Source organism: Scatophagus argus, chromosome 4, assembly GCF_020382885.2.
Source record: "Scatophagus argus isolate fScaArg1 chromosome 4, fScaArg1.pri, whole genome shotgun sequence".
Lineage (NCBI taxonomy): Eukaryota > Metazoa > Chordata > Actinopteri > Scatophagidae > Scatophagus > Scatophagus argus.
In genome coordinates, this window is record NC_058496.1 from 17,398,852 (window position 1) to 17,422,921 (window position 24,070).

The following is a 24,070-nucleotide window of genomic DNA, read 5'->3' on the forward strand; positions in this document are numbered from 1 at the left end:
TGAGCAGACAATCAGCCTGCTAGCACCAAATTAAATAACACTGAAAAGGCACTGCATGTTGCCATGACAGAAAATTAAGATGTTTCTTAATTAAAGCGCTAACGTCAGCAGATGAAAAAAGAGGAGACAAGAGCAAGTCTTGGCTCGTACCAACTGATATGGTTTCATTTAAAAGATATGTACAGTGTATGTGTTTGGTGTCTGTGTACTACCACTGATGAGACTTCAAACTGTATGCTAACCCACACACACACACACACACACACACAAACAAATCCTTAGATGAAACTCCACGTACACAGAGCAGGGATTTAATTCCTTCTTTATCATATCTGTGCATCGGACAAGTTCCACAGTGCATGATAAGAAGAAAAAAGGGGGAAAACAGAAACCAAGCGTTGAGGAATATGTTCCTTTTGAAGTTGTCTTTCTTCTTGGAACTAGCTTTGGCGTAACGCAGCTAGTTAAGCAGATCATTAAGTGTAATGGTTGGGGAGGATTGCAAAGCTTTATCTCTGATGGCAAGAACAAAGTTCTTGATGATCTGGGGGATTCTGGAGCTGGATTTGATGGGAATTCCCATGCCTGCTGGAACAGTTTGCTTGTGCTAACAGACAGGTGCTATCATAAATCTAGAGTCAAGGAATTACTCACTCAGCTCTCTATACTGAGACTTAAGGTATATGAGGATAACCTTATCCTTTGATAGATTACATCTAGCAACTGAAGATTCTCACTTGGATAGTCGCCCTTATGTCTGGCAGCAACATGTGACAACACACAATGATGTGAAGCAATTAATTTTCTGTGAAACATGTGGCTGAAAAACGCAAGCGATGCCAAATCCTAAAAGACTGCTTGCTTTTGTCAGCTCAGTACTGAGTACATAAAATACCACACAACAATAAAAACATGCAACTGTAATGGTTGAGGTCAGTTTTGGTTTTTAAAAAAAATGGTCACAGAAATTTGTCTCTGTAAGGAATGAACTTCTTCAAAGGGAAACAAATAATCAGAAGAGAACACAACTTCATCTTTAACTGCAGTAAAGAAGTGCCATGATGCACATTTTTATTCATGGAAACAGCTGATTGGTGCATGAAAGATTTTTAAAAAACAGTTTGCATTCTTCTCAGCTGAGAAATCAAAGGGGAATGTTGTTTATGGATTATCACCACTAAAACGATTCCTCAGGATGAGAATTAGCTTTGAAAATATTTTCCCCTCTAGGAAAATAAAAGGCAAGTGCTAACAATTCTTTATTTATTTTCTCCTCTCACTTCTCTTTTGTCAGTGTCCTCCACTGCTTTGCATTTGAATCGACCCAAATCAGGAAATCGCTTCCACCCAACGCTCGTGTTTATGAAAACACAAGTTTCCAAGAGCCTGCAGTGAATTTATATGTGGTACAGACTGCGTAGTGCATCTCACTCCCTTGGCAACGTGCCACTCCACACGCTTTCCATGGAAGTTTGTCCCCCCCGATTTCCCCAGTGCTGACTGATTGATTTGCTCTTTAATGGCTTCCTGTGTTGGGCACGGTCTAGGATGAACATCTGTAAGGGTGGATTGGGCATGTTGGGTCTATTTTGCTCTGTTACACTCATCTGTGGTGTTGTAAAGTGAGGTATCTGCCTTTTCTGTGGCCTGGGAGAATGACGTGCTTCATTATAAAAAGAACTGACTCCAGTGAAAAATGAGCCGTGGGTCCTAACGGCCGCTGGTCGCTGAGTGGATTACATTGCCTCAGGGGATGAAGTTCAGCCTCTGATGTTGATGACTGAGAAGGTGGAACACTAGTAGCTGGCCTGTGAGTGATAAAGTTATACTGAGTGTTAATGTCAAGAGCAGTTTGCGTTTGTAGGGCCACTTCTATAGGTCCTCACAGAAGCTTCAAGTTCAGCTTTGGGTTTCAGTCTACTTGTGAATGTAAGTTCTACATGCTGAGTGTGCCAGTAGTCACAGCTCTGAAAAGGCCGGTAAGATCGCTTCAGATCAGAGCACATTAAGCTTCTGAATATTTAGTCAGAATCTTTACAATCAAGGCACAAGAGCTGTAATGGTTAATCAATGAATCAGTTAGTCAATCAAGAAAATTAGTTGCCAAATATTTTGATAATCAATTAATTATTGTTTATTAATTGTGATCACTTTTCAAGCAAAAAGATCAAAGATTCAGCTTTTCAAATGTAAAAATCTGTTGCTGTTCTTTGTCATTTACAACAGTAAATTAAGAGTCTTTAGGTTTTGCACTGCTGGTTGGACAAAGGAAGCAATTTGAAGATATCAGTTTGGGCTCTGGGAAACTTTGGTTAGCTTGTTTCATTCCATTTTATGGACTGAACAATTACTTGAATAGTTATGAAAATAATCAGCAGATTAATTGATAATGAAAAGATTGTTAGTTGTATCCCTACATGACACTGAAACAAGTCACAGGAAAATGGAAAAGGACAGCATGCCAAAAATACATTATCACGTACAACTCTTATAACAGTGAGACTGGTGAGAGCTCAAAACTGAATATTTTGATAGAAACACTTTGAGTTGGTTATTCACCTGTGACTGCAGGATTTTGCTGAGAAGTGAATATTGGACAATAATTATTGAGATTATCGTTGTCTCCTTCCTTGTACAAAGAAGCCACATGAGCAGACATCCATTTCAACTGGGAATTATACCATTTGAAATGGAGAGATTAAACATGTTTGTTATTTGCTCAGTGATGTCAGTCTGTGACTGGATTTTGACTTCATGTCATAAGCTAATGACTGCCTGTGAAAGATGATTTTTGTTTTTTAATTGCTTATTTGTTTTACGATCGTATCCATGTTTGGTAAAAGATAATTAAGAATAAAGTGCAAGAAAACCAGAACTGAAAACACAAGCTTGTGTTTTTATCTACCTTAGGATTAGCTGACTTTACTAAAATCTTTTCCCCCACACCAAGTGTTCACATTGCCAGTGACAAACTCAAACACAAAAATCTATGTTTGGGCAAACACCTTAATCCTGAGATCCATCTTTATTTCAACCTACGCCTTAAAATTAGGAGGTAACATCAGAAGGCACTGCTCAACCGTGAGGTATTAGGAGGTAAGGGGCAAAGTACACCTGCAAAGCCGGAGTTGACATGAAACAAAGAAACAACCCCAAAACAAAAGCCTCATCCAAAAGCCACTTCAGAAGCCTTTCCTCATAATCCAGGGGTGTAGAGCAGATCTGAGAAATGGGAAAAGTCCCACGTGAAAGCAACAGGCTTCCACAGAGCACATTAGCATTTACTTGTGTTTGAATTTGATTGAACTAATTATGCTGGGTTGTTGGGATGATAAGCGAGCGTAAACATGCAGGGTTAGAACAGGCCCCCACAGAGATGAAAACCCTCTACTTTCATCCATACACAATTAATCAGCATATGACTCTGCAAACAGACGCAGCAGCTTGCTCCACTGCCGCTCTTGTAAGCACTGACTGACACATGAAAGCAGGGATATTTGCACCCAGTTAGGAGATTATACAGTGAGTGAGTCAAATCTGAGCTGATAATGTGGAAAGACCTCAGACAACGTCACACAGGGAGCTTTAATTCTCCTTTGTGAGGATATCAGAACCTGTTTCATTACCAAGTAACACCACATGTAAAGTGAGTGCATATGCACTTAGTCATGCCTATAAGTGAATGTGTTTTAATGTGAAAAACAATAGGGTCCCAGGAGTCCCTCAGGCGTGAAGGAGCAGCAACAGCAGTCAGTATCTGCAGCAGGAACAACCTCTAGTGAGGAAACTGTCCACATGCAGCAAAAAACTTCAAAGCCTTCCATGTCCAGCAGACCAGGTTATTTCAATTAGTCCTCAACAAGAAACCTCCTTCTTCCACAGCTGGACCCCCACCTATCACTCCCAGGAATCAGCTACAGGGGACCCTGTCACTCTGTTTCCTTTCACCCCCCCAAGGACTTTGTTTTGGAAAAGAAGCAGTGAGTCAGGTTCAAAGTGGAGCAGAAGACAGCGGAGTAACATGAGATGACGGTCTGTCCAGCATGTGGCTGTTGCCAGACGATACATGCCTGCTCTGGCTTGAAGAGGGGATGATGCTTCATTTATGAGCTCCAAGCAGTAGTGCATATTCTCTCGCTCTCTCTCCCTCTCTCTCACACACACACACTACTCCTTAAAAAATAAACTCTTTTCCCACTGATTTTTAATTAAAGCTTTCATAGATGCATTTAGTCCATTTTTGTCTTCAAACACAAATATGTTACAGTGCCAAGAAAACTCAGAAAGCAAGAGCTGATATAGTGCAAAAAGGTGACCTTTATGTAACATTTTTAGATTTTTCTGGCTCAGTCACTCAGAAAAAACCCTTCGTTTGACTGAAGGCGGCGAGCCCACACAAAGGCTACATGTGAGTTCAGAGTCTTTCAACCAAAAAAATGATTAGGTTCACTTCACATTTGACATGAGCATGAACACATCTGGTCCTATTTTAAACTGAACAGGAGAAGGGAGTGTTGACTGTAATGATGATATCTCTGTCTAGTATTTACACAATTCTCTCTAGCGAAGATCGGACGTCCAGTCATGCAAAACGGGAATATAAAAACAATCTTGTGGCATTTTTTTCTTTACTTCAATACCCTCAATCCTCACCCCATGCGCCATTTACCATGACTGGGAAGTGTTCCAAACTAAACAAGAGGAAAAACATGAGACCAAACAACAAGTTGAAAACCTAACCAGTGCCTGAGGTTTTCCTGATAAGGTCAACAGGTCAAGACAAGACCATCATCCTAATGAACAACACGGCTGTATGTGATCTCCAAATGCTCAGCTTGAAACATATTTGTTGCCACAGGCCACATAGTTGAAGGTTTCAGTGTGAAGCGGTGTGATCCATAATCTGAAAGGACTTTGGTTGTTTAGCAAGTTTGCTCTTGGGTCACCATCTGGTCTGGTGTTTCACTTTTCTCCCTGAAAATACAAATAAACGAAGAGTCACTGAAACAACTCTAGAATTTAAGAATAAACATGAAAAAGCGACACTAATAATAAGACATATTTTAGTATCAACACTTCCATAAGTATGTCGTTATTTCAGTGATGCTTGTCCTCACCTTTCCAAAGTTATTTTTGGGAAACTGTCATCCAGGCTGCATGTCCTGCTGAATAAGTGAAGTAATGTGGTGCACTGTTTTAATCTAAACTGACTGCAGGAAAATTGTCTGGTGACCTTGCATCAGGCCAGGGATCATTTTCAAATCAGCTCTTAATAACAGGGATTTACTGCTCTTATTAATAGTGTTTTATTAAAAGTGCCTCTAAAAGTTGGTTACTCATTAGCTGACACTTGCAAAACAGGGATATAAATGTTGAAGGGCAAATGTTCTAAGCCCTCCATGGACCTTAAGCTAGTAATGCATTAGTTGGTTTGTGATATTATATCCACTGCTTTACAGTAAAGATTAACAAGCTTAGGATAATCGCCTTTGAACTTGATCAAGCAGCGACCACAAGGAGACACATGTTATTTGATTAAAATATCCACCACACTGTACTTCACTCATCACAGATTTATCATGTCCCGCTTCCTTTAAACATCTTAAAAAGTCAGGTTTGCCTCCTGTCCATACCTGCCCATGCAGTATGTTCATTAATTCATTCGTCCTTTATTTTAACTTGCAGACACAATGAAGTAGAGACCTCATTTACAACATAGCTAAGAATAAAACAACAGATAAAAGATCCCAAAATAGTAAAAAAAAACACAAATGGGAAGCAGAGAAAATGGCGATAATAGTAAAGTAGTAAAATTAATAAAAAGCCAAATTAGTAAAATATTAAAACCTTAGAAGTAAGTAAAATAATGAATAATAACTCAAATAGATGTGTCAGCTAAAACAAGAACAGCTGGAAGCAAAAATGGAAGCAAAATGTAACTAAAAATTGCTTTAAGGTTAAAACTTCTTTAGATTGCACACTGGCAGAGGTCTTGGTTCTTGTAATTGTTTCCCTGTACCGACTATGAAAAGGTCATTTCCAATGCATATGTAACACTCAACTGAAGCTAATATTAGGCTCCAGCCATCTCAGTCGGTCAAATCAAGTGGTTATCTCCCAAGGTTACAGTTTGCAAACATTTATAGATTGAAATTCCTTCATAGTGTTACTGTCCTTCCACAAGAGGAGAGCAGGGAACCATTGTCTGAGGAATCACAAAGGAGTTTTGCACTAAAAAGAGATCCAATTGTACTATATGGGACTGCAGAGGCCTCGTGCAACTTCAGCTGAGTCTTTCAGTCATTTTTTACACAGAATAAGGACTGAGGAAGGGATCTCTTAAACAGTCAACAGTACAAAACCAGAAATGTGAGTATTGTTTTAGGACAGACATGAAAAAAATCCTCTAACCTTCACTTGGATGGGATTGGTTTCTCTGGTCTCTCATCACTCAACTCACACGCAGAGAGATAAAAGTAAAGATAAACTTTGTCACCTTGCTGTAATGTCAAGTTTGCTGCTGTGCTTGCTGATCTACCCTTTGTATAGTCAAACCAATTTTATGCATAGCAAGCTACATGTATTTAACACTATTGCAGCTAGCAGTCGAAGTAAAAGCAGCGTAAAAGACATCTAGAGAGAGATATTTAAGTTTGTTAAACCTATCTTTTTTATTCATTAAGTTACAGGTAAAAGTAGTTGTAAATAAAACTAATAGTGTGGCCAGTGGCTAAAGTGCCATCAGGAACAACTTTTATAAAATGGGGATTTCTATTACCCACCTCCCTTTGTAATATTAATCACTACAAAATGGGGATGTTGACTATAATAACTTGTGTGAAATGAAAATCTAAAAACAATGAGCTGTAAATTTTATGCAGAGATTACCATCAGTGAGTCAAATAATGACAAAAGGCTGATAAAAGGCTTCCCAAACTCAGTACAAATCTCTGAACATTAATAATTGACTCAATGCTAATATTTTGCCATCACATTTCTTTTCAGACACACAGGTGAGATATGTTGCTAGAATTTCCTGGCATTTGGATATTGAGACAGTTTACCTCACTTTACCAAATGTGCTTCCTCCCTCACTCCTTCAATCCATTTTGAATCCTCTGCCAGGTTCAGACAAAGCCCCCCCTCCTTCCACACACACACACACACACACACACCTTTTTGATGTGTCATATAGCAGCAGTGAAGAAGACATGATGGTACACACACACAAACAGACACACATCTTAGGGTGTAATGACTTTCCTGCTTCTGTGGTGAGCTGCCAGCAGACCTGTTGAAACCTGCTGAGTAACCCTAGATGTGGAAAGTACCCATGCAAGTCTGAGTCTGAGACACAGGGAACTGAGGAGGCACAACAGGCCTTCACTATCACACACACACACACACACACACACACACACAGAGTGAGTTGTGTAGTATCACTGCTTCTTTCCTCCAGACACACAACCCAGACATGATCTGAAATACAGTAAGACCCCAACCACTACCATCCTGACATGCTTCTGATGTTGAGAGAAATCGATGTGTCTGCACTTGTTTGTAGTACATTTGCATGTGTGTGTGTTCATGCAGTCGGTGTGAGCACTCACACTCAAGGAATGTACAAGATTTCTCCTTAGACAGTTAAGCTACTGTATGTGCATTGTACTGTATGAGATGTGTGTGCGCCGGGTCTCCTGTACTATCAAGTGTACCTCCCTCACATCTGCAGACCTTTTGACACTCTTCATCTCTTTTTACACCTGGCTTCCCATGATCAAGGCATGAACAGGAAGCAGGTGTGCTCCCTCCTTGCTCTCATGACTAGAAAATAAGGCAGTTTCATCACCAGACTGTCCCTAGTGCTGCTGGGAGCAGGAGGTGGCTCTTGACTCCTGACATCCATCTTTTTTCCTTCCCTTGCTGGAGTTATGGTGGGGGAAAGCCCAAATGAAGTCTATGAGGCCATAAAACAAGCCTTTAATTTGCTTGTATACACCCAGGAGCTAGCGCTGCTATTAGCCTCTCGTTCATCTGGACTGCAGTCATAACTACAGTCCCACAGGGTATATGGGTTTGTGTGGCTCGATCAGATCAGAAAGAAAATTTATGAGTAATGATGAAGAGGCTGGGACATGTTGGATATCAAACAGGCAGGTGGGATTCATTGCTTTTGTGTTTCTGCGTCTTTATTGGAGAAGTAAAAAGGTTTTGACTATTGGGAGGAAATGGGAGGGGAAGAAGACCTCTAGCTATGTACTGGTTTCACAAGATAACTGCCTCTTATTTCAAACATATAATCTATCTATTCAAAGACACAATAAAAGACACATGGGCAGCTATGGCTGGAGGCCTGCGGATAAAAAAAAAAAAAAAAAAAAAAAAAAAACCCAAGCCATTATTTTGTCATAAGTCAGTGTTTGTCTGAACTGTGAAATGTTTCTGTGTGAGAGGGAGAGAGCCAGAGGGTTTTAATTTAATTCTAAATTGGTTTTAGTCTCATCTTAAAGTTAGAAGAAGATATTCATAAAATAAACCACATTTTTTACAAACTATATAACTATAACTATAACTTAAACTTCTGAACAGGGCAATTGCAAACGCTAACACTGACTTAATATTTGCTTCTTGTTTCCTATATAGCGTTTTGTAGCACCAGTGGAACTGAGGGACTGATTCTTCTGTGAAGTGAATTGTGTAAACCCACCTTCGTTGTTTCCTGTTGTGCAGTTTGATCATCACCCCCATTGTGACCAGTGCTGAGAGGGAGCCAACAGCACCGAGTACAAACCCCACTTTGTCATCTGTGAAAATCATACCAACAGAGAATTATTCACTGCTATCAGCCATTGATCCTTCTACACAATCCATCCATCCTCCAAAGCTTTTAATACTTGGATCAATACAAAGTCAGAAGGCAAACAGGGAAGCAGTGATGTCAGAATCATGAGGGAAAACTGAACAAGAGAGAGAAAACAATCAACAGTCACAGTTCCTTTGAGCAAGACATCCAGCAGTAGAGAATGGTGGTTAAATCTCCCAGGTAAGGATGGGTATAACAGTCTGAGCGTGTAGCTAGGTGTGGCTAAAATCTACCATGCATTTTTAATCTGGGTAAATAAAGGACTGTGATCCAAAAAACTTGCTAGACCAACTGAAGGTTTTCTGTAAACATGCGAGTGTAAGTTGTTGCCTTGCAAAATTCAACTGTGGGCCAGTTATTTGGCTAAAAGTACTCCTAATCTTAATACAAACTGGACTGAATTTGTTTCTGTATAAATGTAACTTCACTGTACTGAATTTACTGCACAACTCAAATTTAAACCTGCAAGAGGCAAAGGAGTTTCAAGTCACAACTTGTGCAAGTGATAACCACACATCATCGGTTACGGCACTCTCTCCTTCTTGTCCATTTGTTACATATTTAGCAAATGTTTACAAATGGAAATCCATCATGGCACTCCCTGTGGAATAGTGGTAATAATATAAGGCTAATGATACTTATATACAAAGAGCTTACTGCTATCAAGGAAAACTGGCATTCATGTACGGCTGTGAGAAACGTTAGTCTATTTTACGTGAATATTATATATAATATTTTTTTTATACTCTGCACTTTTCTCCTTTCTTGGTCGGGAATACTGCATGTGCAATGTCTGTAAAAACAAGAATTTCCCTCCAGGGATTAATAAAGGAATTCTGATTCTGATTCTGAATATGAATTTAAAAAACTATGAGGGAGTTTAGTCTTCGTGCCTGTTTAGAGTTTACATGCAGGTCAAGTGCAGTCATCCAATAAAAGGTCTGCTGTGTTCTGCCAATATCTCAGTAAATGCATGAATCAATTTTTATGTATTACCAACAAAATAAAAATTATATACTGGCCTCAAACACACATAATGAGCACAAGATAGGATGGACTTCTCCCTTGCTGCTGCCTTCACATTGTTTGCACCTGTGTCTGCAATCAAATTATAACATCTGAAACTTTCCTTGGGGTCTTGGCAAATTCAGTAAACCATTTTTCCAATATATTTGTCTTTTCATACAGTATCCTGAGTCATTTTTTTTCAAATGCAAGCAAATATGCAGAAGTTATGAGAAAGATAATTATCAAAGTACAGTCACCCTCTAATGCACGAATGCAACATGTGTCAAGCATGGTACATGTTTGTCAGGTAGGCACCACAGGTGACAGTCCTTTAAAATGTCATCAGCCTCGGAACGTCAAATACAAACACACACACATGTATGCGGAAGCACAGTGAAATACACACCCATGTGTACAAATACTCCCTGAAGTTTGTAACCAATCAGTTTTGTTACACATGGCCAAGCCTTGGATGAAGGACCACTTCAGGACCACTGGCGTCAAACTGCTCCACATTGAAGCCTTCGGCATCAGTGCGACATGATGCCCAGAGTATAACTGTACTGGGACTGGCAATCAATCAGTGTTAACACTCACTGTTTTCCTTCTTTTCCTGCTGGCAAAACCCCAAAGCTATCTTATTACTCCACTGAACCCGTCTGCATTGATCAAATAGTAAAGCTCCAGGGAGCAATAGCACTCAGTTTGGAACACTACATTTCTAGTCAGAGGGGATTAACATATGACAGACTTCATGGGGTTGGTGTGAATATGTTGAAGGTGACAGAAAAGAACGAGAGGTGTTTTTTTTCCTGCGTTTCAAAGATGGTGAATAATGTATATCACCCAATCTGAATCGTCTGTGTCCAGATGGAAATATATAAGTCTCACAATTTGCTTCAAATTGAAACTAAAAAACTAAAATTTCTAAGCTCACCATCATTCAGTCCCTTTTCCAGTTTTTATCTCTGAAAGAAGCTGCAAACAGCTGATACCAATCAGAAATCCAAGACTGTTTTCATAACGTCCACACGCCCTTCAGCTAGTCTCTTATCACATAAAGCATTTCTTACGATAGAGATGAGTTTTTGTGACAGAGCTGATATCATCTTAAAATAATTCATCTGCTTTCCTTCTCCCTGGTAACAGTGTGTGTCTCTGTACCAAGCTACTGTTGCCATCTGATATGTGTATCTCACCCTGTCTCACTCAATATGATGGGTGCAGTATTCTTGGAATGTGAACCTTGTGTTAGAAGGCAAACTTCAGACATGAAATGTTCCACACACAAACTTAACAAGCACCTGGTTGCATAAACACACTGAAAAAACAGTTAGCTAAAACATTTCTCATCTCTAAACCTGCTTATTGAGACCATCCATTGTCAAAGATTCACATTCGGGTTCTGTTTATGAATAAAAAGTCTACACACAGCAGCAGCTTTGGAAGATAAAGGAATTAGTCTCAGCCTCAGCAGCTATTCTTTCTTGTTGTCTGGAATCCTGTATGTAAATATGTGCAGTATACCCCCAAAAGATGTGAATGTTTCTTATTTCAAACTTGCTAATGATAATAATGAGCTGGTAATTGATTAGTTACTATGGTGTTAAGATAGTAAACATCAACCTCACACCAGTGTACAGTTCTACCCAGGTGTTTAGTTTCCCTCTAGACATTTTCTTTTTTTTTCTTTTTTTCTTTTTACCAAATCATAACTTCTATTTATTTATTTTTTTCCAAATGTGCTGAGATACACAGTCTTTCCATGCATTCTGCAGAAAGAACCCTTGGGGTACTCACTGCTCCGCCTCACTTGCTGCATTGTAGAAAAGAATCCCCTTGCAGCCCCAAAAGCATTTTTTCCATCACCACCACCATAAATGAATTATCACTCTTTCTACTGTGAATTTTTGACTTTATATTTATAAAACTTTCCTCAAATCTGAGCTGAGCGAGAACAAGCAGAGAGAAACACGACAGTGTATCCAGAAAATAAACCCCAGAAGGTATTTTTGATGTTGTTGATGCATGGACCAGACAAGCAGTTCCAGTTGTACTGAATAGGTGCCATCTTTGTATCTGGCATCTAGTTTTATTTACACATCCATGAGCATATGCAAACATCCCGGTTATCCTGGAAACAGGAGTGTAGTTGGGTGGCGTTAAAGGATGTGGGCAAACCTCCAGTGCAAGGCAGATAAGATTAAACATGTCAATTAACTTCAGTCTTTGCTGCTATTTGCTAACTGCTAACAAACAGAACAATTTGCATATTTCTAAGTAAAAGCTGAGTTCGGTCAAATAGATTTCTAATCCACATGCCTGACTAGACAAGCAAAAAGAAACACATTAACCTTAAATATTATAAAACCGTTGGTTCTTATACAAACTATGTGGAAAAAAAATGTTGATTTTATTTCCTTCATTTAACATTATCATACACTTAAGATATAGCTTTATACACAGCATTTTCTTCCTGGTAATGCAAAGCAAAAAATGATGAACACGAAAATCCAACACAATACAATAAGAAATTACAGAGGTGAAGCTAGTACTGGCTGCAAATCTTCGAAGCAATTAACTTCAGATTCAGACCTTACAACAGCACAGAGCGAGCCCTCATCACATATCTCAAGGACCTCTGCACAATGCAAATTGTCCAGGTTTTTAGGAAAATTTGGTTTAACTTTGAGATTTCTATATTTCTCACCAGTTTAAAGACAACAATAAAACAGCACCATAAACTACGCACACACTTCCGTGTCATCAGCATGAGATTAGGAAAAAGAAAAAGGACAGTGGCAGGAAGTGAAAATTAGAGCACAACAGAGAGATGGTCGACAAGCGATGTGTGAGCAACGTGACTGGTATAAAAGTCTCAAGCAGCTCTCGAGTGGCATTTTCAACAACTCTTTCTTCTACACAACCTGCATTTGCCAACCACTTCTGTCTCTCTCATGGCTCCCGACTGCTTTATCGCAGGGGAATCTGAGGAGAGAATCACAGACAGAAAATTGAGTGCAGCTTTGTCTTGCAACCCACGTCACTTTTTCCTGTGAAATCGCTCTAGACCTCTCTGGCAGCTGTCACCTTTCCTTTAATCACTTTCTTCTCCTCTGCGCAAGGAACTCTATTAATATTGTAATGTCATCATGGAGGGGTGATCCTGTTATTGGTATGCATCTGATACTCAAACAAGGTTATTGTTTTTCAGAGGACCGTGACAAGGCACAGGCATGCTAATAAACTCTACAACATTATACTTCTCAAATCTACCACAGCGCAAAACAGTCCACACCTCTGCAACACTCCCATCATACCAGCTGAAAATATCAACATTGATCAACACAATACACCACACCCCTGGCTATAGTCTAAAGTGGTTATCCACCTCAAACAGGTGAGGCTTTCAGTGATGGGAGAAATTCATGCAGAGATCCACTTTTGCTGGAAGGGACTTTGTGTCACCTCTGCTGACAGGCGGCATTTCAACAGTGGCTCATTAAAGTGACTCAGAGAAGAAGTTAAACTGGATGCAGTGGTGTCTGTTGTTCAGCGGCACACCGTTTTCATCTTAACCACGACTACAATTCTGTGGCTGTTCAGCCTACACATCATTCTGCAGTGATTCATAGACTGGGGGGGGGGGGGGGGGGGGGGGGGAGAGATGTGTTAGGGCGTCTCCTGCTTGGTCTGTCTTTAGTGTTGTTTACATGACTAGAGGTCACATTTGAATGCCGTAGGTAACAGCTCATGCAACACCTGCCATTGAGAACCTCAGGTCATGTTGACGGTTGTTAGCTCTGATTTGTATAATGAGAGTGTAGGAGCAAGTGTGATCAGTGTCACATGGCTAAAACAGCCCAGCTTTGTAATGTGTGTGCCGCATGTATGTGTGGAAGTGAAGTTCTGCCTCATTTTGTAAGACTGTGTTTATCCGTTCATGTATGTGAATGTGTTTGTGTGGGTGTGTCAGGGTGACTATATTTATCTCCAGACACATCCAGAAGGAGAATCAAGATCGATGCCAAGCAGGCATGATTTTCACACAACAGGAATTTGAGTCAGTATTTTAGTGATGAGGCCAGCTGCAGGTGGGAAGGAACTGTCCTTGTGGCATGTCACGGCTGTATTACTTGCACACTCACTAGGATACTTTCTAAACTTTCTGTCTGATTATTCACTGCAGTAATGCCAAAGATATACAATCAGCAGGTATGGTTTTCAGTAAATAGTATAGACAGTATGTAAAACAAATAAAGCTTGATAAGAAACATTTCTAAACAGCCTTGACCTGGATAACCAAAGCATGAAACAATTATGTTCGCCTCATGAAGGAGTCGGTATCCACTGTGTCCAGTTGTTCTTACACAGGCCTTCAGATCTGACATATGAAGTCAATTCATCCCTGATTACTATCAGGAGGAAGTCTCTGTTTGCACCTCTAACAAGGAAAAGATGGAAGACTGGGGTGAAGCCACAAAGGGATGAAAGTGGAAGTGGATCTCAAGTCAACTGGCTGAGTTTCTCTCATTCTGGTCTTCATGGCCAGTGTGTCGATTAAGTCAAAACCCTTGAAATTCTTCTTCTCTTCTTGAAACATTTGCTTTTACTCTTCCCCAAGACAAAACTCAGCCTGCTTCACACCACACCATAGCATAAACGGAGGCATTAACCTGCTCCCTCACAAACATAAGACTCAAGGAATATAGAGGGAAACACTGACACCTGATGGCGACATCTGACAACTACAACAACACTGGTTGAGAGTTCACAGTTGGGGTGATGAATGAAACCATTAGACGGGCCCATGTGTTTGCAATTTACAAACAGGGCTCCAAGACAATCCAGGATCAGAAGTTTATAGCTTTGTACCTAATCTGCATGAGCAACAGAGAGCCAAATCCACTGCTTTCAAAGAGAGTGGATGAGAAGAAGCGGATTCCCAAAGTCCCTCTCAGTTTTCATTGTAGGATGCTGCCAATCATACAGAATATAAAGCATGTGAGGAGTTAGTAGAGAAGTAAGTGACTTTATGTAGTGCTTTTCTGGAGCAAAACAAAAAAGAAGGAAAACAACTTTGCACACTTATTAAAATGATTTAAACTTGAAAAATTGAAGGCTTTGCATGTATTAGCACAAATTAAATGATATCATTCCTGTGAGGAAAGTATATGACACTTGAGTCCTTTGATCCTTTGGTTTTCTATGTAGTGTAGTATGAAACCCAACATTCTTAAAGTTAAAATATCCGAGATAAATAATGACTATTTTTATTTTCTCTCATTTTCAATGAGGAATGTCATAACCAATAGGGATTATATCAAAATCTCTTGCATTTTGTTTTTAATAATATGTGAATTTGGACAGTTGTTAACAGGTCCTCAGTTGTCCTCTGGGTTTGACTTCTGAAAAGCAGTTCATGAACGCAAACTTTAAAAAGACTCTCAGGTCAAAGTATCACTTAATGTACAAAGAGTTTTTCAGATATTGTTTACAGGCCAGACATGAATATATAGACTATAGACTTCATGAATTCAAAGTATTGGTGCTGTTTTCCCCACACACAACACATTTATTTTACTCAATACAAACAGATGCTGGTTTACTTTCGGGTTAGAACCAACCTGTTATGCAGTAGGGTTGCTGTCCCGTCCAGGTCCCATCATCCAGACAAGTGCGCTCTGTTGAACCATACAGTATGTAGCCTTCATTGCAGGTGAAGCTCAAAGTGTTCCCCTCTAGATATTGCGTCCCATTTTTCTTCCCATTGTTCGGTGTAGGAAGCCAGCCACATGACACCACTAAAAAACAAAAATAACATTCAAAAACCAATATGTAAACCGTTGTGCTGTCTTGAGTTAATGCGTCTAATTTTTTGAAAAATACAGCTGCATAAACATAGATAACTGACGCTTTCACTGCATTAAGCTTTCTAATGGCATGGATGAATTTCTAAGCAAACACACATAGGCTCCTACAGGTCCAGTATGTTGTTTTTCAGGCTTTCCGTTATTTTTAAAGATAGAGATAAAACAAGCAATAATAAACGTAAATAATAAATAATGTATTATACAGTTCCTCTTGAGCATTGAAACAAACAAAACAGATACAACTATAAAGACACTATGTTTTGCCTATGAGTACAGAAGATGAAGAGTCACTGGACACAGGATGATCTTGTTTCACGTGGTACCTGGCTCCAGGGCTGCCGTTTGGGCCCGATGCTTTTGGTAGGCCCTGAGTGTTGCGTTTCCCATTGTGAGGCTCCGAGTGGTCAGGGTATCATATTTACAGAACTCTGCTCCTTTTCCAAAGCACATCGTCAACATGTCTGCCACCAGAGGGTCATCACGTCTCTCAGGTAGAGAAAAGGCAGGAACAAAAGCAGGATCTTGGCTTGGTGGGAAATAGTAGGAATCCAAAAGGTACTTTGAGTCATATGTGAAAAGGGAAGATTCCTTTGAAATTTTCCCTGTGGAACAACCAAACACAACACTAGTTAAGATGTGCAGCCAGGCTGCATTGTAGACTGATTCTACACTAACTGAAATGAAAGAAGTATCCGTAATCACACAAGAGAACATCCTCAACTGCAATACACCTTTTCATCTTTTTTTTTTCTTTTTTCACAAACACACATGCAGCACAACTTCTATATATACAGAGTCAGCCAACATAATGTATACACACATCAGGAAAAAATAAACTTGCATAAATATTTCAATACCAAAATTATTCAGACGTCACGAGATTAACACAAGTTACCTTTGGCCTCTACAATTGCAAGAGGTGCTCAAAGTGGTGGCCATTGGCTTTGCAGACATTTTTGTGTACGGCGAACTACTGCTTGGGTAACGTTCTTTTCCTGATGTGTGTATACATTATTTTGGCTGACTCTGTATATATTGTATAAGCCAAGCACATGAAGAAAAACATTAAAAACATGAACTCCCACGATGGATAAAGAAAGAGACTGACCAATATAAAGCAGTCACAGCAAACGATCAGACACAGTTTACCACATTTATGGTAATTATTGCCACAGCAGCATATGTTTGACCAATTAGACTGCTTGGCTCCAACTACATATTTTCCATAGCATGGAATTAAAAATAAGAGCGTATGAGGCACGCTATAATTTTGAGATAAGAGCAAACTCTGCGAGGTCAGTGCAGGACACACACAGGCACACACACGTTGTCAAGGTGTACTTTTGGCACAGACTTTGGTGCATAAAAAATGTCACTCTGTCTGCACCAATAAATCTGTTATCTATAACAAGCTTAAACTGGGTGTTTGCTGCAGCTACACTGAAACTAATGATTTCAGTCAGAAGGTCAAGCACATGAAAAGTCAGCTACTCATCCGTTTTGAGGGATATGCTCTGTAATTACAGCTGAGACTGTTTTCCAGAATAGTGGTTTCCCCCTGATATCACTCTGTAATCTATTGAAGCTGTACTAACTCTAAACATGTGCCTTGTTTTCTTCCTGCACAGTCTTAAAAAATTGTTAAAAAGTAGTGGCCAAGCGTAGCTCAGATGTGGTAGTGATAAATATAAAGGCACAGTGATAGGTAACAATTAACAGTTTCAAAGTTTTGTGGCATCGATCAATCTGATTGATGTTTGCTTGTTTCACAAAAACAAGTTCAACAGTTCACACTCACAGTCAGCTCCAAAGGTGAAGATTTCTTCCGGCGTGGCGCTGGCTGAGGAGATGACCTCTCCAAGGTGAGTCAACAGGTCATCTGAGGGGTCAGAGTTCATCAGGCCGAGGAGACCCTGAGTGTGGTTGCTAAAGTCTGCTGGGAGCAGGACGGTCACTGCCATGGTTCCTTCATTCACACAAACCTCCACACCAGCACCAGAGAGGAAGATTACGGTCACATTCTGAGGACTAGGGGCGAACACGAATACTCCTAGAGAAGAGAGATTGTCATTAGGTCCATTGAGGCAGTACAATAGCTGTCAGTGCCATCAAGGTTGCACCAGGCAAAATTAACCAAGTTAAAGGGATTTAAAAAATATATATAGTAGTAAAAGAAAGGAAAAAAGAAACCCAGTGATGTGCAGCTGGTCAGGAATTTCCAAATCATCTCACCATGTAGGTCCATCCATCTTTGCTCTGTGAAAGGAAGGACCTTTTGGTTCCTTAGCACCTGAAGATGGCCTTCTGCTACACGCACCTCGATAACATCAGAGGCCTTCTCCTTCATAGCCACTGATGACAGCCATGTTGCTTTAGACAAAGTACCTTGGTGGTCAATATGGACATCACATGGTTACAGATGCACTATACAGTAACTATCCTGAAGTCAAGAACGATTTTATCATAGCTCAAGTCTCTGAAATATCAAAGAGTCCAGATGTTTGACTTTGCTGATTTGATGAAGAGAATATTAATGACATCTGGCCAAAGACAGTCATTTGGCCCACGGCTGTTGCGAAATTCAAAACAATGAAGCTAACATCTGTTCTTCTTTACCACATGTGACCCCCAAAGATACTGAGCGAAAACAAGAACAAAGGAAATATGCTGTCATCTTACACAGCCAACATGTTTCTCTCTCACACACACACACACACACAAGGTCCTGACATCACTTGCCCTCAGAAGTGTGTAATAGATAAAACTGAGCCTTAAACGGGAGAGCAAGGAGCAAACAAAATTCAGCAAGATATACCAGGGTCAATATGTCTGGGCAAACTCTGGAGGCAGGCAATCAATTTTCAGTCCTCAGTAGGTCTCTGTGAGGAAACCTTGAAACAGGTTCCACCCAAGCAAAGCTCTAAGCTGAAAGTGAGTGATACAATAGTAGCATGGGGAGAAAAGAGGAGAGACAGACGGGTCTTTCACGTCAAAGTTGAACTCACCGTTCTTAAGTTTCACCTGTTCTGTTCTGGCCTGAACACTCAGCTCTCTGTGTGGTGAGGAAACAAGGTAGTACTCTCCTTTGCCATTGAAAGTGTAGCTAAGGCCGTCGAACGTTATGAAATGTGGATCCCCGAGGACGACACCTGCAGGGCGTTGAAAAACAAAGCACTGATGTGTTTACATCAAATGTGCATTCTGGCACAAATGTGTTTATTATAGACAGCACACTGCTGATCTATCATTCATCTAAACATTGGTTTTCTGATATCAGCATGCTATTGCATTTATAGCATCTGAAGAGCAGGTAGTCAGCTGTATAATCTAATATAGTTCAACATCTCAACTTTCAGCTACAGTCTGTAATTCATTTACTTCGCCTGCAAACTGGACTGCTTCTCCAATGTCTATTTGCAGAGTAGGGCATGTGTGCGTGGCCATGCAAGGTAGAAGATCAATTAATGAATGAGAAATCTGTCATTAGATTAAAATAACCTGGTTATTAAAGGCAATCATCATGACTGTGATGTGGCACCATGCTTGCATATTACCCTGTATCCATTTTGTGTGGTCTTTGATATCTGTTAAGCATGTTGCAAAAGTCTGAAAGTAGTCTATAAACACTGACTTATAAATGCTCTCACCAGCTCTTGGGGGTTGGTAGTTGCGACATCCACTAGATGGTCGATGGTTGAAGTAGATGTGACAGTCTTCAGACCACAGGCAGCAGTAGTAGAAACTCATGACATCGTAGAGCCAGTGGGAGTAGCCCGGGACCCGTGGAGGCTTCCTGTACGGAGGTGAACCCCAGTCGTGAGCCCTGTCTGGGGTGCTGCCACCAAGAGAGTCTCCTGTCAGCACCAGAGCTCCTGTGCTGTCATAGCAGCACTGCTGGCCTGAACCATGCTTTGGACTGGAAATATGAAAGGAAAATCATGTCAGGAAGGAAAAAAAAAATATTTCTGTTTTCACTGTTACAAAACTGAGCTGCCTCTGTCACTCCTACCTGGCCTGAATTGCTCTGACGCAGTGGACACAGCCTGGGTGATAAGTGCACACACTGCCCCTCTCAATGTCACAACTATAGTCAGCCTAAAATAACAGTGGAAAAAAAACACAGTCTCAGTAAAATAACAGATGTATTTCAATGTGATTTCCCAATAATTAACACTACTGTTGATTAGCGTCCATCTTGTTGACTTTAACACATCTCTAATAAAGTAAGCGCCCTTAATCTCATCTAAACACTGAGCACATATTATACCTTAACAAAAAGCATAATCTAATATAAAAAAATAATTTGACAGTTTTTGTTTCCTTATCAACATGAATGAATTCTAATCACTTGTACAATGTAACTGAATCACTGTAGTAAAGTCAGAGTAGATAAGCAGGGTGACCGGTCACAACATGGCTGTCATCCATGGGAATCATTTTAGAATAATCCTGCATCCTGAAATGACACAGGATTATACTTTTCTCTCTGCTTTACCTGGTTCTTATTCTTTTCTTCCTATGATTATGATGAGCAACTGCTGTTGCAGATTTCAACAGCCTTGTTTGTTATCTAAGTTCTGCTTTAGGAGGAGGGGTTTTAATAATGGACTAGACCTGAGTACTGATTGCTGTTTTCCACGGGCAGTTCAAAGGAACTGAGAATAACCTTCATCATACAATTTCTGATCTAGTATTGACTTTTGGTCTAAATATTGACAGTCTAGAGACAAATATAATATAATATTTTCATCAAACAAAGCTGTCGTATTGTTACCGTTTCATTTTGTGCAACAGAGACTATTTCATCTCAAAAACTAAAACAAATAAATAAAATAGATATTAAGAATATAATATTTTGTGTGCACTCACATGAAACCTGCCTGTGTCTGCTCGGGCTTGCGCCAGAGTGCAAGGACAGTCAATGAGCTCATCCAGGAAGCTGGGCAGCTTCTTCTCCAGGACATCCCACTGCAGACATTTTCTCTTGGCCCAGGCTTTAGAGTCATCTCTGAAAGCCTGCTCCAGGTGCCAGGCTAAGACATGACCTCTGCTCCAGAGCCCCTGTACATCCCTGAACATACACAATTATCACATGGTCTATATTGATTGTGCGATCACTTAAGAGATCGATCAGAAATTATCAGAACGTAATGAAAAGGTAACATGTATAAATTACTTGTTTTGATCAAACAACAGTTAAAAAAGCCAAAATTATTTACTTTACCTACAAGTAACACAGAGAAAAACAGTAAATCATCTCATATGAGAGAACAGAATGACCACAAAACATTTTTAAAAATTATTTTCTGTCAATCGTCTAATTGTTCACTCATTCAGTGGCTTCAGCTTCCTGTGGACTGACCATTGCTGCCAGTACTGGACTCTGGAATCAATGTCAAAGTCAAAGTCTATATACAGCATACACTCATTAAACTATTTTCATGTTGGTTATCACCTCTATAAGGCAGGGTGGGGCATGTTGGCTTTTCAAGTTTTACAGCCAGATGAGTGAATCCACATCAACTCTTCACCACAACAACACTGACACTGACTTGATAAATATACGCTAAATATACTTAAAAAGTATTGCAAACACTGATCCTACAATTTTTTTAGGAGGTTTTTTTCCAAGGAGTGTGGCAGTTTATAACAGTTTTTACAATTACAACCAATCTGTAGCAGCAGCATCCACACATGGGCAGAAAAATTGTTTCATTTACATATATGTACATGTTACATGCTTTTCATAAGCCTACAATGCTTGATATGTATTATGGATACCTTGCTCCATCTGGCATAGAACTAGCAGTGATGCGAATATTCCCCAACTCCCAATCAGAGTAGTCCTTTGCGGGCGCGGGGATGAAGCTGAAGTTACCAGTGTTGAAGAGGTTCCTGCCGAGAGAGTAGAGATACCTCATCTCAGCCTGCAGAGAGGATGAGCCATTTGTCTCTGTCTCTGTGCTCCTGCTGAACTCTCTGTAACCCCACAGCTCTATGTTGACCTTCTCTGCTCCAATCACTGAGCTGTCCCAGGTCATCTTAAGCCGTCCTGCCGTGTTCGGCGTGCCATAGTACTGCCACTGTGTTGGATTCACCAGGGTGACTTCAAAGGCAGGATCCACTTTACTGGGGTGAACTAACACAGTGAAAAACAGAAAACATTAAGGGGACAAACCAGTAATCAGTTTTGGCAAAATAGTTTCGCTATTCTAAAGTAAAAATAGGGACAAGAGAAAATAACTGCAACAGAGATGTAACTTTGCTCTATGACAACTCTTTATGAAAATAAGTTATGTATTTATTGGTCAGTAGCAATAATTAGTGCAAAATGTGTCTGAGTTATTTAATGTTTTCACAGTGGCACCAGTTCATATTTTCTGCACAGTGAGAACATATCTTGATAAAAACACCATCTTAAAAGTTGTAACTGGAACCCTGAATTCACAAAAGGTATCATTTAAATCATTTCTGAACACTGATATTAGTACAGTGTATAATGGATCCAAGAAAATATCAAATGACAGGTTCAGGTATTTGCTAATTCAGCAGTGGAAAATCTACCAAGTTACCTGACAAGTACTCTCCAGACCTGTCAAAATTTATTCCATCTGTTGAGATAGAAAATGGTATCCAACCCGTTTCATACAATAAAGGAGAGATGCAGTGGGCATGACCTCGAGCATCAACAAACCCTTCTCGTTCGATCTCACCTCTGAACCTGCAACAGAAACAATTTTGATTTGCTTCGTTTTACGGCTTGCTACAAAACACTTTTAACGTCATTTTTCTTCTGTAAACACTCACATACACTCTTTGGTCAGTAGAACAGCAAGTTTAAGTGCTTTGTGCAACATGGGATTTAAGAAGACTCTGGAAATAATAACAAGTCTGTCTCAGGCTGACACTGACAGCTTTAGGAAGAAATTGTTCACCAAAACATATCATGAGACCACAGTAATGGAAAAAAGGCTAAACTAGCTACAGTAAATACTGAAATTATATTGTTACTGCAATATTGAAGAATGCATGATATTTCAAAGGCAACATCATCTTTTTTCTTTATACAGACAGCATTTTTCCATTTGCTTTAAATACAGGAAGGTTATTAAGAGGTGTAGACCTTCCACAGACAGCATACTAACTAATCAACTTGTGTCTTATTTTGTAGACGGCACTTCAACATTCACATGCTTGTGCTTGTGCTCGTGACACTGCCTCAATCTCCAGATTGAATCTGCTATGTTTGTTTGCCTTACAAAGTTTGCAAATATTATGCAAGGTTAAACATTTTTTGCTGTTTGTATAATTTTTTAGTATATAAACATGATTTTTTTTTTAGATCTTTAAGTATGCAAGACAGCTTTCATTCTGATGACTCCTGAAGATAAAAACTTAATTAGAATTAGGACACAAACATCAGTATGTTACCAATACTTCACTGAATACTACACAACAAGAGTTTCTATATGGATTTAGAAAAACACAACATATGAATTACTGTCAATATTTTCCACATTCTGGTTCTGTTATGGAAATAATCTCATGATGAATGTATTTAAGATTAACATCATAACATGCTTCTTTTGTGTGTGCTGAAGACACAAACCTGCAAAGTAGGCGATCACCAGGATGGAGGACCAAACTAACGATCCTGAGAGCTCTTCCACCCAGCATGGAGCTGGAGTGAGGCATCACCATGAGACAGGACTGGTTGTAGTCTGCACAGCAGTTCAGCAAAGACACACAGGTTGTATGGCAGGAGCACTCCTTCAGTATGTCTCCACACTTTCCCCTGCATGTTTGACCTTATAAAAAACAAAGATTTGCACTTCATTTTATCTATTAAAGTTATAAACTATAACTGCGCCACAAACGTTAAGCATGACTTACCCGCTATTTTAGTCGAGCAGATAATAAAAATTCCATAGAGAATAACAGTCTCTCTCAAGTGTGCTCTCATGTTTATCTTGGAGAAGAAAACAACACTTCCTCAACAAGCATGACTGTCTGCTTGGTCGAAACTCAGGCACTAACTTGTGCAGTGTATCAAAGGTCGTTCACACATTAGCTAAAAAAACCAACTATGAGTTTCCGGTGGCAATTATGAAGTTATGAATTAACCGATGTTAATGTTAAGTTGGTCGGTAAGTTTTAAAAATATTTTTTTCTTCAGGCGTACTAACAAGATATAGGTATCACAATACAATACGCACACTGTCATGTTTCTAATTCAGTCTTTAAGTCATTTTAGCCAAGATTGTAACTAAACCATTAAAATCTATGTTTGGTCACGTGTAAGCAATATATTCTCGCGAGACATTAC

At 39.7% G+C, this 24,070-nt stretch overlaps 1 protein-coding gene across 3 annotated transcripts; it reads right to left on the reverse strand.

Moving 5' to 3' along the window:
- Positions 1–4,187: 4,187 nt before the first annotated feature.
- susd2 (sushi domain containing 2) lies at positions 4,188–24,062 on the reverse strand. Of its 3 annotated transcripts, none has more exons than XM_046385572.1 (14): positions 23,638–24,061; positions 23,354–23,552; positions 22,317–22,465; positions 21,526–21,883; positions 20,614–20,815; positions 19,754–19,839; positions 19,392–19,660; positions 18,750–18,893; positions 17,977–18,114; positions 17,543–17,794; positions 16,068–16,346; positions 15,499–15,675; positions 8,708–8,804; positions 4,188–4,974 (listed from the first exon to the last, which is right to left on the reverse strand). In XM_046385572.1, the coding sequence occupies exons 1-14, from the start codon at positions 23,705–23,707 to the stop codon at positions 4,923–4,925; spliced, it is 2,472 nt and encodes an 823-aa protein (XP_046241528.1). In that variant the 5' UTR covers positions 23,708–24,061; the 3' UTR covers positions 4,188–4,922. The 3 variants fall into 3 exon arrangements, with proteins under 3 accessions (XP_046241528.1, XP_046241527.1, XP_046241529.1); XM_046385571.1 differs by having other exon boundaries at positions 17,977–18,129; XM_046385573.1 differs by lacking the exons at positions 4,188–4,974; positions 8,708–8,804 and adding an exon at positions 12,709–12,859 and having other exon boundaries at positions 17,977–18,129; positions 23,638–24,062.
- Between the last annotated feature and the right edge of the window lie 8 nt (positions 24,063–24,070).